Source organism: Hippocampus zosterae, chromosome 14, assembly GCF_025434085.1.
Source record: "Hippocampus zosterae strain Florida chromosome 14, ASM2543408v3, whole genome shotgun sequence".
Classification (NCBI taxonomy): domain Eukaryota; kingdom Metazoa; phylum Chordata; class Actinopteri; order Syngnathiformes; family Syngnathidae; genus Hippocampus; species Hippocampus zosterae.
This window is the reverse complement of record NC_067464.1, coordinates 20504299-20521216: the sequence shown is the minus strand read 5'-3', so window position 1 is coordinate 20521216 and position 16918 is coordinate 20504299. Positions and strand designations below refer to the sequence as shown.

At 42.5% G+C, this 16918-nt stretch overlaps 1 protein-coding gene across 13 annotated transcripts in view; it reads right to left on the bottom strand.

The window, feature by feature from the left end:
- Window positions 1–16918, bottom strand: part of kiaa1109 (KIAA1109 ortholog) — a 109174-nt gene extending 92256 nt beyond the window's left edge. For 12 of the 13 annotated variants that reach the window (XM_052085622.1, XM_052085628.1, XM_052085624.1 and 9 more), the window contains exons 1-15: window positions 16746–16918; window positions 14040–14175; window positions 11736–11852; window positions 9122–9200; window positions 8964–9028; window positions 8222–8396; window positions 6765–6846; window positions 6427–6620; window positions 5757–5836; window positions 5294–5444; window positions 4984–5140; window positions 4588–4666; window positions 3508–3599; window positions 3247–3364; window positions 3011–3166 (exon numbers count right to left, since the gene is read on the bottom strand). In XM_052085622.1, coding sequence (XP_051941582.1) covers window positions 3011–3166; window positions 3247–3364; window positions 3508–3599; window positions 4588–4666; window positions 4984–5140; window positions 5294–5444; window positions 5757–5836; window positions 6427–6620; window positions 6765–6846; window positions 8222–8396; window positions 8964–9028; window positions 9122–9200; window positions 11736–11852; window positions 14040–14145 — 1651 coding nt within the window. In that variant the 5' untranslated portion in view covers window positions 14146–14175; window positions 16746–16918. Of the gene's footprint in view, window positions 1–3010; window positions 3167–3246; window positions 3365–3507; window positions 3600–4587; window positions 4667–4983; window positions 5141–5293; window positions 5445–5756; window positions 5837–6426; window positions 6621–6764; window positions 6847–8221; window positions 8397–8963; window positions 9029–9121; window positions 9201–11735; window positions 11853–14039; window positions 14176–16745 lie in introns of those variants that run through there. The other variant, XM_052085632.1, reaches the window with a different exon arrangement.

Genomic DNA, 16918 nt, shown 5'->3' with positions numbered 1-16918 from the left:
GCTGCTCCCAGTCTCACCTGTTGTGTCCGTCCCGTCAGGAAGCTGAGGATCCACTGGCAGATCGTAGGGGACACACCGAGGTGGAGTAGTTTGGGGGTGAGGCGTTCCGGGATGATGGTGTTGAACGCAGAGCTGAAATCCACAAACAGAATCCTTGCATAGGTCCCTGTGCTGTCGAGGTGCTTGAGGATGTAGTGCAGGCCTATGTTGACTGCGTCTTCCACAGACCTGTTTTCCCGGTAGGCAAACTGGAGAGGGTCCAGCAGGGGTCCAGTGACGTTCTTTAGGTGGTTCAGCACAAGGCGTTCAAAGGACTTCATGACCACAGACGTCAGGGCGACAGGCCTATAGTCGTTCAGTTCCGATGTTGCCGATTTCTTGGGAACTGGGATGATGGTAGACTGTTTGAAGCAGGATGGGACCTCACACAGCTCCAGGGATCTGTTGAAGATTTGTGTGAAGACCGGAGCCAGCTGGTCAGCGCAGACTTTCAGGCAGGAGGGGGACACTTTGTCGGGCCCAGGAGCTTTCTTGATCTTTTGCTGCTTGAAGAGCCGTCTCACGTCCTGTTTGTGGATCTGTAGTGGAGAAAAAGAGGGTGGGGGGGGGTAGGTAAAGTGGTTTCTGCTAGAGGTGGGTGTGTGTGGGAAATGGGGTTGTCCTTTTCAAATCGGCAGAAACACATGTTTAGTTCATTAGCAAGACCCTTATTGTTCACTGTTTGGCGGGATGGCATTCTATAGTTAGTGATTGCTTTCAGGCCATTCCATACAGATGCAGAGTCGTTATCAGAGAACTGTTTTTTCAGCCTCTCTTCATAGCTTCTCTTTGCAATGTTAATTTCCTTTGTCAATTGGTTTCGGGCCTTTTTGTACAGTGCCCGATCTACACTTCTAAATGCGACCTCTTTCTCTTTCCTGAGTTGCCTGAGTTTGGGAGCAAACCATGGCTTGTTATTGTTGAAGGAGCGGAAGGACTTCGTTGGTACACACATGTCCTCACAGAAATTGATGTATGATGTTACAGTGTCTGTGTATTCATCCAGTGTGCCCGTTGAAGTTTCAAAGACGCCCCAATCAGTGCAGTCTAAGCATTCTTGTAGAGCTAGCTTTGCTTCATCTGTCCATTTTTTCACAGTCTTAACAACCGGTTTAACACATTTGAGTTTCTGTCTGTATGTAGGTATTAAGTGGATTAAATTGTGGTCAGAAAGACCCAATGCTGCATGGGCCGATGCCGATCGGTATGCTTTTTTGATTGTTGTATAGCAGTGGTCTAGAATGTTGCCTTCTCTGGTGAAACAGTCGATGTGCTGCTTATATCTGGGAAGTTCACGGTTAAGATGTGCTCTATTAAAATCGCCCAAAATGATCAGGGGTGACTCTGGGTATTTTAGTTCGAGTTTGTTTACTTGTTCGGCTAGCGTTTGTATCGCCGTGTTAGCGTTAGCTTGTGGCGCAATGTAAACACCGACTAGTAAAAAGGAGGTGAACTCACGTGGCGAGTAGAATGGCTTGCAGTTTAAAGACAGCGACTCCAGATCCGGGCTGCAGTGTGCGTCGAGCTTCGTGACATCAGTGCACCATTCTTCGTTGATATAGAAGCAAATCCCACCACCTTTCGATTTCCCTGATAGCTCTGTGTCGCGGCCGGCTCGGAGAAGGCGGAAGCTGGGTAGATGTAGCGCGGAATCTGGGTGGCGGTCACTGAGCCAGGTTTCAGTGAAGCAGAGCGCAGCAGAAAGTGCAAAGGTTTTGTTGGTCTTTGTGAGGAGAAGTACATCCTTGTTTGGCAGAGATCGTAGATTAGCAAGATGGATCGATGGGAGCGGGGTTCGAAATCCGCGCTGCCGGAGCTTGAAGAGCACGCCGGCTCGCTTCCCCCTCCTCCGGCGGCGTTTCCATGCTCCGTACAGCGCAGCCGCTCCGCTCGCGATTAGCTCCGAAAAACCTTGTGGATTTTCGTGTGCTGGTGAAAAAAAAACAAGCGTAGACTCCCCAATGCGCAGCAACTTTTCCCTCGTGTAAGTAAGCCGCTCAGGGTCGCCAAAAACAAACGAAAATGACAAAAACAGGGATAATACTAGGGAGCGTTTGACCGAGGCTGCCATACCTGTCGGCGCCTGATGACTATACAATAGGAAAGTAGTACCGGTAATTGATGTCAAAGACACCTGTTGAAGTGATACATCGCAAATGTTCTGAAATCTGTATATGATGAGCTAAGTTTAGCCTCGGTTGTTAGCCTAAGATGTGACGGAGAGTCTGAAGCACATATGTATCATTTTGCCCTGTGAGTGGAAATGAAAGCTTTCAATCTTACAAACGAAGGGGGTCTCGTTGTTGCTTGGCAATTGCTATTTTTATGTGTGGTGAAGGCAAGATCCATGCACACTTCTGCTGTGGGTATTTCAAACTCCGTCCTCCCTGCCACCTCCCCAGCACCCCTAACAAAAACATTTGTGCATGACACCGTGGACTGACAGTACAACAGGCTGGCTTTAAAAATAAATAAATAAATAAAGTTTCTCGTCCTCCGTCCGCTAAATGGACCTTCATCTGGGAGGGATGGAACTCTCCCCTGGACGTAATGCCCATCTCTTTGTGGGTGGATGAATGGATGGATGCATAGATAGAAAGATGGATAAATAGATGGAAAATGGATAGATAGATGGATGATTGCTAGATGATTGATGGATGGATGGATTGATAGACAATAGATGGATGGATGGCTGGATGAACACAGTATAAATATAGTGTATTCCTCAGTTTGAAATATTCCTTCCTTTTTTCCTGATTTATACATCCAAGACAACAACTGATTGCTGTGATCAACACACACCGTAGCAGTATGTTTTGTATGTGTTTTTTGGGGGTGAACAAGGAGCAGTTTTTGGAAACCAATCGGGTCTCTCCCGTTTTTTTTTGTTTGTTTTTGTCATAAATCAGGAGCCAGAGGGATACAAATTTCAGGGCTCATAAATGAATTATGACAAACATAAATTCCTCACCATTCTCCTGCTGCTTGGTGGAGCAGTCAATCCAGTTGTGCTGATTTGCCGCCCAGATCATCTCAAACTGATGAAAAAGCATTTTGAAAGTCCAGGAATAAGGAACAAAGGAGTAAATGTCTGGAGCGTTGTCACTGGCCCAGTCTTGAATCAAATCTGTTAAATCGACAAAAAAAAATGTTCAATGAATCTTATGCATCCTCCTCTGAGGTTTCAAAGAAGTTGTTCTAACTCACCAGTGAAAAAGTTTTTCTGGGCATAGATGAAATGGTAGGTGGCCTTGTACACCTCAATCTCACACTGCCAAGACTGCGGCATGTTCCATACTCGGGGGTAGCTGGCAATCACATGAAACTGAAATTTCGGACACAAAAGACATTTAGGTTTTTCCTATGTTTAAATCACGTGTTTCACACCAAACTGCATATTAACAGCTTGACTATTTCAGATTTTTCTCTGGAGAGGCACTTATGTAATTATAATTAGCTGCTACTTACAGCTAACATCTCAGCCTCAAGGAGAGTCCTGTACTGCATACTGCTGGTGGTGTCAACATGAAGCAGCTGCCCTTTGATGGTGGGCAAATAGCCTGAGGGTGGAGGCAAAAAGCAGCACCATCAGTTCTTCAAAGTTATAGATCCGTTAAGCATTAACTTCATTTTTAAATAATCTAATGAAACTAAACATGAGGAGCATTACTTAAAGAAACAACGTACTGCAATCTCTAAAGCTGAATGGCCCTGAAGGAGAGCTGTGTGATCGAGCGATGAATATAGCATAGTATACTTTCACATAGGACAACACCCTGTACTATTTTTGAATCGTTAGTTTGATGTGTGAAACTGTAGTCATTGAGCCAGCAAATTTGTGATCGGGTGATTTGTCTCCTTCGGGTATCTGTAGCAAAAATATGCCATCCACTCAGGTACTTTGTGATATAATTAGCGAGTACGAGCCCTACACTTATTTTTTTTTTTTTTAATTGTACGTTGGTGTGAGAGAACATTTTTTGGATAATATTAAAATTAATAGTGGGTTTCTAAAATGAAATAATGATGAAAAATGTACTACACAATGTCCCTTTTCAGGCTCATAGCGATCAGCTAGTAACATGAGGCATGCCATTTTATCCATTCAAGGCCCTGTTTTTTTCTTCTTGCAATCATCACAGCAGCCTGTTTTAGAGAGAAAAGTATTTTGGTACAAAATCGAAAATGCACTTTTGGCCCACTTTCAGCAGATGATGTTCGGGTGGTGCCCTGACACAGTGGAGCACTGACCCTGGGCCACGGTTAGTGTCAAACATAAGGTCAATAAGCAACACAGATAACGGATGGATGTAATTGTGTGTTTTTAAATTTGTCAATTTTCCTTTTTTTGGGGGTGGGGGGGTAAAAGCACTGTGAATTGCCTTGTCTATGAACTGTGACATACAAATTCTCTACTCAACTATATTTACTATATTTCAAACAGCCATTGCTGCATACAAAGTGCATTTGCACACTAGACATGGGGCTTCTATACATTCTGTACATGAGCTAAGTTAGGGTTCAGACATTGTGGCACATAAATCTCACCAGTCTCTCCAACGGTCATGGGGATGTTGACTTCCAGGTAAGAACCTGCACCTACATTCACATGGATGGCATTGGTTTCCTGGTAACAAGAATGAAGACAGAGAAGCCAAGTTTCTACCAAGCTTTAAACTTTAGGTTGCCACGTTATGTTTAAGACAGCAAACCCCGACTCTGAGCATTTCCGCAGTGGATGTTTGGTCAAGAGGAGGAAGCTGTGAGCTTCAGAAATACTATGTCACCTTAACAATCAGACAGCATGTCAAAATTAACAACCTACACAAGAAACACAGCAAGTTGGTGCGCCACACTAATATTTTTCATAAACCAGAAAAAAAGAATTAAAAAGAGGGAGGAAGATCAGAAAGAAAAAAAAATCACGAAGAGCGTTACACATACCCTGTTTTTGGTAAAAAGTAGGTCAATGGTAGCATCAGCAATGATGTTCATACGGAGCTCAAAGGCCTGGATCTGCCTCGGTTGTCCTGGCTCGGCCATTTCAGTCACCTTCATGTCCTGATAGTCCGCCGGCAAGAAGAACTTCCAGAGACAATCCCTATAAAATAAGTTTGAATGTGTTGTAATACAAACTTGAGGATGTCAAGCTACCGTGAAAACTACATGCTACATAAATATGACTTCACAACATAGACTTGATATTTTTCGAAACTCTGTATCAGTGTTTCCTTGTACGCTCTTGCTTGTGCACCTCTGGCGATCCGCCCAGGGACCATAGTTGAAATCGGTTCCTTTTCCACACACAATGTCAAGACCCCAGCATGGAGGAAGGTCCTGGAGCTTATCATCCTCACTGGGTGTCTCGGCTTCCTCACCGCTCTCGTGCTCCATTGGTACCACACCTGAAGATGTGCACACAAAAAGGTTTTTTTTTAGCACTCTGAAAGAATGCATTTTGACAAACTATCAACTACACGACATGATTCAATTAACATTGAGAAGAACCTAGCAAACAACAGTAAAAGAGAAAAATTTCTCATTGGTTGCTTATACTCTGTGCATTTCATTCCTGCTTGGGTGCCGTCCTTCCGCCCGCCCGTCCATCCATCCAGCTGCCCGCCCGCCCTACTTGCCAGTCCGCCCGTAACACTTATCCTCACGAGAGACACGCAATGTTGTTAATATTCAGTGTTGTGTGTCTGTGCATTTCATACCAGGCTCATCTTGGTAGTAGTAGATGTCTACATCATTGGACTGCATGACCACAAAGCCTTCGCCCATCAGCCTGGGAGGTCTACAATGAAATTGCAAAAACATTCCTAAATTTTTGTGATGCGTTTACAAGGAGCTCTGTATTTTCAGACATTAATGTTTCCATTTCTACAATGGTTTGAATATCCATGCATAATTGTATTTTCTGAACCGCTTTATCCTCACAAGGGTCGCGGGGCGTGCTGGAGCTGTTCTCGGGTAGTAGGCAGTAGACACCCCGAACCGGTTGCCAGCCAATCGCAGGGCACACAGAGATGAACAACCATCCGCGCTCCCACTCACACATTGGGACAATTTAGAGCGCTCAATCGGCCTGCCACGCATGTTTTTGGAATGTGGGAGGAAACCGGAGAAAACCCACGCAGGCCCAGGGAGAACATTCAAACTCCATCCGAACCCACGACCTCTGCACTGTGAGGTCGATGTGCTCACCACTGGATCACCGGGCCGCCATGGTTTGAATAAGTTTACCAAATATAGTGTCAAGAGTAGTTCAATCGTGGCACATAAAAACAGAGTGTTTATGGCCAAGAACTTCATCTCATCTTATTGATTGTACAGTATTGATCTTAAAAAAAAAATCTGGAATTTCAAAGGTGGGGAATAACTTACTCATCAGTCTGCATGCCAACATAGCGTGGGCTAGGAACCAGCATGACTCGCACGTTCTCCAGCGAGCCCTTTACAATGTGCATGTATTGGTCCAGGTGGCTGGAAGGAGGCTTGGTGGCATAGGTCAGGAAGGCATCTTCAAAGTTTAAGCACAGCGTCTGTGGAAGATGGTGATTCCCAAATGCCAGCCGACCCTTCAAAATGAGGAAGCAAACATAGAATACACATATTGAGGCTCCAAAACCACACGTTTTAAACACAGAAAAACGACTTTCTGATATCGCTCCATTACTGAATCAAAGCAGTTTTCAAGGGGTGCTAATTTGTAAAGAACTCACCGTACTTATGTTAACTTTGATAACAGGGATCAGGGAGCGCCAAGATGACGTGGGGTCTGAATTCTCTGTTTGAATGTTCACACTGCCAAAGAAATGAAAAGAAAATGACATTTAGTCCTGCCAGTGTTCCCCGTGCTTATTATCCATGCTACTTTTAATGAGAACCATTATGCTGCGATCAGAGCATTTCCAAATCATCAATTCAGTTCGCATGGCCAGGCGCAAACGCATGCCAGGCAGTGTAGATGAAGTGTGTCAAGAGAAAAATTCACTCCTTCACTCATTCCGCTGGAATTTGAAAATGTCAACACGAAGACAACATTTTGTTGCGAGCCACCAACCAATCGGCATCAGGAAGGTACCTACCATATCATATGCAGCAACATGACACAATATTGTCTTTTGAAATCAAACTTTGGGGCAATTATTTACTATTTACAGTAACAGTTCCAAATATGACATCAAATATAAATATTACAGCTATTACTCTAATGTAAGAACAAAGATGATAAGGCAGTCTATTAGTGTGTGTGTTTTAGGAACTGTTCTCGTACTGGATTTTTGATGGCGGGTAGCCGATAGGCGACTGTGTCTCACTTGCTTACAAAAGACCCTACGATAGATTTTCTACCTACATGTGACAGCTGCTGTGCATTTGAAGGGCTGTAATTTGTTACTTCGCCATATCATGGAACCGCAATTCATAGTTTGAATTGCTGCAAAACCAGTGGCCGAGACTCGCCACTTGTGAAATATTATGGTAGAAGCCTGCAAGCTGTGAGTATGCATTGTGCAGCGGAGGCTTTCACAGTGCAGCTGATTCCCGCCCCATGCCTGAGGCCAGGCCACGCCAAACGAGGACAGTGCAGCGTGGTGCTGGGCCATTCTGGAACAGTGGAAAATAGGCTCTAGAGGAATCGGATCTCCAACATGGGAGGACAATGTGGAGTCACGTCAACTTGCCAACACGGCTCGTAGCTTCTGCCTCAGTGCAGCGTGTGCCTGGTTCACGAGCAGCAGCTCGGAGCGGATTATTTTTGCATGACTTGGAAGCCGCTTCTTCTGACTAATAAGCTTTCCGGAAGAGGAGGCAGACACCATTTATGTGAGAAATAGTTGATACAACAGATTCTGGTTCAGTTATAAACTTTGCAAAAAATAAATAAATGAAGGTGTAGCAATTGTGATTGTGTAATCTGGAATCACGTTTGTGACCATAAAACCAAAAATTGTTCAGCCCTACATGACAGATTATAAATATAAATGAAAACAGAGAAGGGTGGAAAAAATATCACTTCAAGATGAAGAAATGCCAAAAACAGTAATCTCTGTACAAAATAAATCAATTTTAAAAAATCTATCTCAAAATTGAAGACAGAATTCAACACAAACTTCAAAATAAAAATGTACCAAATAATACATGTAATGATAATAATACACATCAAAGAAGGTCTCACCGTTCCAGGGTCTGTTTTTTCCCCTCCTCTTCATGGTCATCTTCTTTCTTGAGTCTGCTAAGTGTCGGCTCCAGGCCAAACGTCTCTTGTAGGTGGGCATAAAGATCAGTCCGATTGTAGACATGGAACTCAAAACCGTTCACTGTCACATAAAGCCTGGTCTCCGCCTTGGGGTCTGATGACACAACAGAGCTATACGTCAATAAATAAAAACAGAAATGGATTTGAATCTTAATTTGGGCCAAAATCATATCCTAGCTTGGGTCTTTCCTCGTGGAGTTTGCATGTTTCCCATGTGGTTGCATGCTTTTTTTGTCGGCAGGTTCCACAGTTCAAAAAGATGTGTTCGGGGTTAAATGAATAATTGCCCATATTGTAGTGTTGATCCTCGTCTGTCACACGGCACGCTTTGATTGACGGGTGATCTGTTCATGGCATACCCCACCTCTCTTACTCAGTACCTAGGATCAACCCGAGCTTCCTCAAGGGACCCTAAAGAGAATTAGCACTAGAACAATAGGTGGACTTTAGTTTAACACCTCCTTATGGCAACTGAAGTAAAAACAACATTCTTGATGACAACCTCCGCCGATGGACTCAACTGAGGAAGCCTTTTATTCACTTATAAGTGAAGAGAATAAATCAGGAAGAACAGAAATGAAAGTGATGAGCAATATGTCAAAATTTTGAAAATCCCAACTAAGTATGTGTGAATTATAAGAGGATCCTACACTTTGCTCACCATGCTGTTTCTGCTTGGGGTTATACATTTTCCACCAGCGGAATATGAGAAAGCCATCCTGTATCCTATCCAAGGGGGAAAAAAAGATATAAAAAGATGATTTCAGATTTTCTTAACAGATTAAGAGAACAGAGCATGGCAGCAAGAGGCCAGATTACCTGATCGACATGTCTTGGTTGATGTAGTAAACATCTCTGAACATGACCTTTCCTGACAGCACAGAGAAAGAGAAGGAGCCTAAGGAGTAAAATGACACCAGCTTTGTGTTAGACAAAGTGTGTAGTAATACATTTACATTGATCTTATTTTTGTATTTCATTTGACTTTCAAAGTAAAAGATTTTTATAACAAACAAGATTATTCAAACGCTTCACTTTTTCCACAGTTTGTGTGAGAGCCGCATTTCAAATTGGAACTGTTTTTCCCTCCAAAGTCAACACAACACCCCATAACAACAACATGATTTTTTTTTTGGGGGGGGGGGGCGGGAGGAGAATATATCAAAATAAAGAAATCTCATGTACATAAGTATTCACAACCTTTGTCACATGGGTCAAAATTGAGCTCAAGTGCATAATATTTCCCCTGGGAAAAAAAAATCAGGATTGTCCCGAGGCACAAATCTGGGAAAGGTTCCAGAAAATAATCTGCTACTTTCGAGGTTCGAATGAACACAGTGCCCTCCGTCATCCATAAATGGAAGATATTCTGAACCAGCAGGAGTCTCCTGAACTAGCCAAACGTCTAAACGGAGCAATCGGGGGAGAACAGCCTTTGTCAGGGAGGTGACCATGAGCCTCATGGTCAAACTGTCCAGGCTCAAGCAGTCTTCTGTGGAGGGAGGCCACTCTTCCAGAAGTACAGCCATCTCTGCAGCACTCATCAATCAGGCTTGTATTGTAGACGTAAGCCACTTCTGAGTAAAAAGCACATGGCTGCGTGCCTGGAGTTTGCCAAAAGATGTGAGCCAATCACAGGTCACACAGACATACAACTATCTGCGAACAACCATTCGCACTCACACTCACACCTAGGGACAATTTAGAGTGTTCAATCGGCCTGCCATGCATGTTTTTGGAATGTGGGAGGAAACCGGAGGACCCGGAGAAAACCCACACAAGCATGGGTAGAATTGAACTCAATTCCAGCTCCGGCCTTCCTGTGTGAAGTTTGCATGTTCTACCCGTGCCTCTGCACTGTGAAGTCGATGTACTAACCACTCGAGTACCGGGCCACCCAACACCATTTCAATGGGTGTCAATTATATGCTGATGTTCACAGGACAGCACGGTGGAGTGTGCGAGTGACATCAGACGTAATGTCAGAGATTTTCTCGGACAAAGTTAAAGAAACGACTCGGCACACAGGAAAATTGTCTTCAATATCGGCGGAAGTGGACCTCTGAGAGCGAACGACGGTTGTTGTGCCGCGATCACACTCAAAGTCGGGTCTCCGCGAGTTCTACATTTTATTGTAACATATGCAAAATACAAGAAAAACACTGCCCCCGATATTTGCATAGAGCACCCCCGGTCGGCCCCCTCAGTAGTGATCGGTTACCTGTTTTTCAACCTCGAACCACCAGTACATGGGCGCCTTTACTGTCTGGTCTACATTGAATCAACATGTTGCGGACGGCCAATGTCGCCTGGGCGCGACGGGTGTTCTCACCTCGTCTTTTGTTGCTCACCCGCTGTTCCCGAATTATTCATTCCCCTTTTGTGACCAAGTTTCACCTTCTCCCCTGTGGTCGCCCACCTGTATTAACGTGTTAGTGTGGGCTTTAACAGCCCGCCGGCCATATGGCCGGCGCCTTTGTGTGTAGGCATTTGGGGGTGCTGGATATGCACCCAAACGTTTAGATGTGCCCAGATTAAATTAAACTTTAAACATGATACAATTTAGCTCATAGATTCCTCTAACATGTAACAGTGAAACTGACGGAGTGAACAAAATAGACTCAACTCTTGTGTGATTATTTCATTAAGAGACTTGTTAAGGTTCGATATACTTTGGGGATTTAAAATAGTACAAATGTTTTTGTCGGCAGGTTTATGATTTGCTGTGAAGCAAAGCCCCTTTGGAATTTGCAGCCTAATCAGAGACAAATACAAAGTAGTCAAACAAACATGTCTTATGACGAAGCTTCAAAACTAGTAATGGCCATGATAAGCAATGAATAAACATCAATAAACATTTGACTAAGTAAAGATTTGTAATGTATGAATGATGCAATGTTGTGTTCATTGCAACCACTTCATGAATTGGATTTCACAACTCTGCAGAGGACAAAAGTGATTCCAGTCCAAGTAGATGCCTAAACAGGCCTTGCTTACACGTCTGCTGGAATGAGAAAAGGGTGCATTTTGCTATTGCAAAAATATGCTATCACAAATTTTAACAATTCATCAATTGTTTTATGTTGAGGGAAGAAATTTCATCTGTGCTGTATGTTACACATACAGTACATTTGACGAAGTTTTATCCAGTCCAATCCAATTGAGGATTTTTCAATGTCGGTGCTGACTCAAGACTGTATACTTGGTTTGGTTTTAAATAGTATCGTGAAAAAGTAAAGGATAAGCAAGACACAATAAAAATGGTTTCATATAAAGACCCTCAAACATATTGTCGTTCGCTTAAGTCATGAAGAGAACCTTGCATGTCTTTAATAATTTAGCAGACCAATTAAATAAACACCTTGAACTCAATGTTTGGCAGTGATCCGATGCTGTGTTTATCGTGATGTAACAGAGCTGCAGATCAACTCACCGATGTGAATGTAGCCATCCTTGTAGAGTCTGTTGATGATGTGGGTGAGGATGAGGCCAATGTTTCGGGAGTTGTAATAAGTTAAATAGATGATCCATCCACAGGACAGAATGGTGGCTTCATGGCAAAACACAGGCATCAGGGTAGTTTAGAAAATATCATTAATTACGCACAAAACAACAACATCGTCTGCATCCAAAATTGACAATACATGATTTATTTCTTGTTCCCAAGTGCATAACAACAGCATTGGAGAGCGAGAGCCGCGCCGCAACTTTGACTTCGTGCTCAAATGAGGATTTACCGTCTCAAAGGATGGCGAACTCTGTCATGTGGAGATGCTTTGGCCACAAGTGGTCAGATGTACCGCAAAAGATAAGCATTTCAAATCACACAACTGTTCCCGCTCTAGGTGGAGCCACAACAAATATGTCTCACCACCTAAAGCTTAAACATACATGTACATTCGAATGCAAGCAGTCTATGAAGTCATGTCAAGAGGACATGACAACACCTCGTGTTGTTTGGAGTACAAGTGAACAAATGTTTGGACCACGCATTGCTGGAGCTATCACTATAGCTCCACTCTTTATGGCAAAAAGTGGCAACTGGGTGCTATAAAAGTCCTGCAGTGAAACAATCTACTTTGCCAAAGGTTAGGTAGGAGAAACTATTGAGAGGTGTTTCAAGAAATTTCTTGAGGGGCTTATGCATCTATTATTCACACTTAAAACACTATTTGCAAATAAAAATAAGGACTTCATACACAGATAAAAGGTTACTTCCCCCTCCGACCCCAACATAGTCTCCCAGCACTGTCACACACTTTTCCCATCTGTGCACAAGCTTCCATATTCCCTCAGTGTAAAAAAACACAAAAAACTTTGGACTGATGTCTCAGCCAGTTGCTCAAAACATTTTTGACTTCATCGTCACTTTCAAACTTAGTGCCTCTCGTGAATGTGTTTAAGGTACCAAACAGGTGAAAGTCTGAAGAGGCATGGCTGTAAGGAGGATGAGGGAGCAGTTCCCAGCCCAGCTCGTTGATGGTCTGCACCTTTTGGGCTGCTGTGTGAGGTTGTCATGATGCAAGATGACTCCTTCTGCCCCCTGCGTTTGTTCTTGATGTCTTTCTGACCTGCTTCAGCAGTTCACAGTAGTTGGCACAAAGTTTGAAAGTGACAAAGTCAAAAGTGTTGTGAGCGACTGGCTGAGACATCAATCCAGAGATTTTTACGCGAAGAGAATATAAGGGGTGTTCACACGGTACACATTTGCTTCGGTGCTGCACCGATGTATTTTGTTGTGATATATCTTACACCGGAGCAAATTTTGTGGAGCGTTCACACGTACAAAGCCGCTGACTAAAGAGAAGCATTTTAAACCCGGTGCAGCCGCACTTGAGTTCACACGGCAGTTTCTGCAGCAGTGCAAAACGATAGAAAACAAAGAGCTGTCCTGTTGGTTCTTTTTAAACATACACAACTCAAGCCACTACTGGCAGGCACGTCTTTCTCCTTCTCGGTCTCCGTGCCTTAAACTCGAGAGGCGTTCAATGACCGCCCCAGAAAACGTAAATCAACAATGACTTCAATGACACTCAGAAAAGCAAACATAATGTGCCAAACTGAAAATCTTTAAAAAAAAATCTCTAAAAATTATATGGGGGGGTTGTGAAAACACAACAGAGGAACAAACTACACGAACAACTCCGAGACAGTCCAGTGCAACAGAGCACGAAAGCAACGCATTCTAGCCGTAAGTCAAGTAATCAACTCTTCTTGTGCGTCGCGAGGCTACTCCCCCCGCAAACGAGCATTTGTTCCGGAGCTAATTTTTAACCCTGCAGCGTTCACACGTACCATTTTACATCGGTGCTGCCCCGCAAACGAGCATTTGCTCAGGAGCAAATTTTTAAACCACCTCCTTCAGCAGGGTTAAATTTGCTCCAGTTTAAGCTGTTACACCGGTGTAACTTTGCACGTGTGAACGCTCTGCTGGGGCAGCCCCGGAGCAAATGTTGCTGTGTGAACACCCCTATAGAAGCTTGTGCACAGATGGGAATAGTGTGTGACAATGCTGGCAAACTACATTGGGGTGGACATAAACTTCTATCAGTATTAGAAGTCCTTATACCGAAAATTTGACCTTTATTGAATGACTCATATTAGCCTTCCACTTCACATTAAAAGTGTTAGAATAAATGTACATATGTTATCGAACCTGACAAAAAGACTTTCACGTGATATTAAGATTCACTTATAAATTCTTTTTTTGTCGATAGATCAGATGCTAAGCACTTACCCACGAGGAGCCATATGAAGTTAGAGTTGTGCTTGGTGAGAAAGTCATCCAAATCCCCTAAACTTGGGAAGGTACTTTCGTTGTTTTTGGAGCTAAGCACATCCATGGCTACTGGCTCTCTCTTTGATGTCGACAACTAAAAGAGAAGAACAACATGTCAATTCATTAAATAATCAATATTGGAATTAAAATATATCCAGTGCCTTCCATAATTAGACACCCCTGGTTAAGAAAGGTTAAAAGCCAAAAATGTATTCAATTATTATTGCAGAAGCGTATTTTCATTCTGACAGAGGTCCCCAGACCTCAACCCCATTGAAAACCTGTCGAGTGATCTGAAGAGGAGAGTGCAAAGGAGAGCGTTCCGGTCACTGGATGAATTTGAGAGATTTTGCAAAGAATGGTCCAACATCCCTCTTTCTGTACTCTCCCATTTTGTGAAACATTATAGGAGAATAGGTGCTCTTTTGTACTAACATCAGATGTACTGATAATTGCGGCATATGATTTGGTGTAGAATAATTATTTCTTAATGTGTGATAGCCCCCGTCCCCCACTAAATAGTTGCAATCAAATTAAAGGTTAGATTTTTTTGGGGTCCTACATTATTTAGAGAGAGAGAAAAAAGTGTGAAGTAATCTCAGAAAATCCTAAATGAAATATTTTTACGTTACAAGTAATTAAACAAATAACATAAAATAAAGCATGAAAAAAAATAATTTCAATTTCTGACATTCAACGAAGTAATTATTTTCCTGAACTGAGATCCTGGCGAGCGACAAACCCGGAAATGTGACGTCTTTTCAAGCATCATTACATACCCTATTCTTTTCTTTTGGCCACTCAAAAAACTGTTTGGCCTAATGTGAACAGTGCATCGCCACACAGCATTGAGGCCTTTCGCCGAATAATGCTGTAACAATGAGCAATTAAACAATGCAGTAGAGTGGCGGCGTGGCGACTCGGCCTTCTTTAAATGACATCACAAACCAGCTTCAATAATGTTGTTTTACCCAGCAAAATCGCTACTGTGGTTTTGACGTCACTTTTTTTGATTTTTTTTATATCAATTTCAGTCTGATATCTGAATACCAAATCATTCCATAACTGCAGCCCTATTTCATGTCAGTTGATATTGACAATTATTGATTTTTTTTTCCACCCTGAGTTTCGATCATTTTATTTTAAAATGTAATCTTTAAGGCCTACACAACTATGAAAAAGTCAAATAAACACGGTTACATATCGAGATTAAATAAATCCTCATTTAAACCAAATATTTAAAGTATTTTGTCAACAACGGCAAACAATATACCTTCACATCAAGCTTGTAAATCATTCCACAAATAGATTCAACTAATTATTTATAAATGCATGTATACTCCAAACAGTATTTTCTAAATCAAAGAGAAACCAGAATAAACTTAAAGTTGTCACAATATCTGCATGACATGAAAATTTTCTGCTGCCAAGCCCAGTCTTTATGAAATCAAACAAACATATCATCGCGGTCCTGTTAAAAACAGTTTTTTTTGGTTTGTTTGTTTCAGTCTGTACAGAACAATGTAGACAGTGGATCACCAGTAATGTGACCACACATGTTGTTTGATGACTTGGGTTCATGTTTTTTTAATACTTTCAGGAAGAACTAATTTGTTTGTGAGAAGGTTCTCCTAGATGGACTTTATACATATGCGTGCAGCAAAGGGTCTTTGCAAAGAGTTCGTTCAACTATGCTGGGCGCACAAATCCTTCCTAATCCAGCAAAAATTATTTTTGTGAAAAAAAACACTTCCATTTGCTGCTCGTGATTTTATGAGGAGGGAAGCAAGCTTACAGAGAAATAAGTTGCGATTTGAAGTGACGCACGCCCTAATATGCAAGCAAAAATTATTATTCCGGAGTAAAAAGTTGAATGCTGTCAGTGGCAGTTTGAGATTCACTTTCTCCCCACTACTCCTCGCTCCACCTGCCCCTGAAAACATCAGATAGGATAAATCAGTGTCACAATAGAAAAAGGTGCCAACACCCACAGTGGAAAAAAGCAATTTTCGCGTTTAAATTACATAGTCATGCCAATAGCATGTATTAGGTGTCGTGTAAAATGGGGATGACTTAATGTACTCTCGCCTTACGACATAGTACAATGAAAATTGTGAGCAGTGACGTGATCATACAAAAACTTACTGTATCCCAAACAAATCATGACCAAATCATAGGAATTCGCCCTAGCAAGATGATGAACAGCAACTTCAACTTGTTCTGTTTACATCGTGAAATTAAAGCGAGCCAAAACACAAAGCGTTATTCTATTCAGACAGGACCTGACTTTGCAAATATTATGACAAGTTAATATCTGGTGGACGATGTAGGAAGAGTGGGACTTGAAATCGGGGGCATGCTTTGTAACCAGCCTTGCTAATCCTCAATCTTACATCATTTCCACAGTTCAGTAATACTCAGTACAAACAAGAACGAGCATGTTATGATGCCCAATTTGAAATGGAACGTTCTTCGAGTTCACAGTAGCGTCTCTGACTAATCGACAAATGACATGTTCAATTGAGTATTATGCCAATAATAAAGCTAAAAGCTGAATGCCATAAAGTTAGCACTATGGGTAGCTAGCAGCCTAATGACAGCGGGCCGCACCCTGCAACTTCACCTTTAATAATGAATGAAATGAAGTAACTTGAAGCACAGTACCTCGATGCCCTTGCTAAGGGCTGTAGTTTCATCTTTGCTCCGGTTGTCCAACGTTTGTTGTCATTTTATTGTGTCAGGCATGGAGAGGATCCATCCATCCTCTGTGGACTATTTACCTGGTTTATGGCCAGTCAACATCTCTTCCGGTTCCGAGGCTAACAGCAATGAAAACG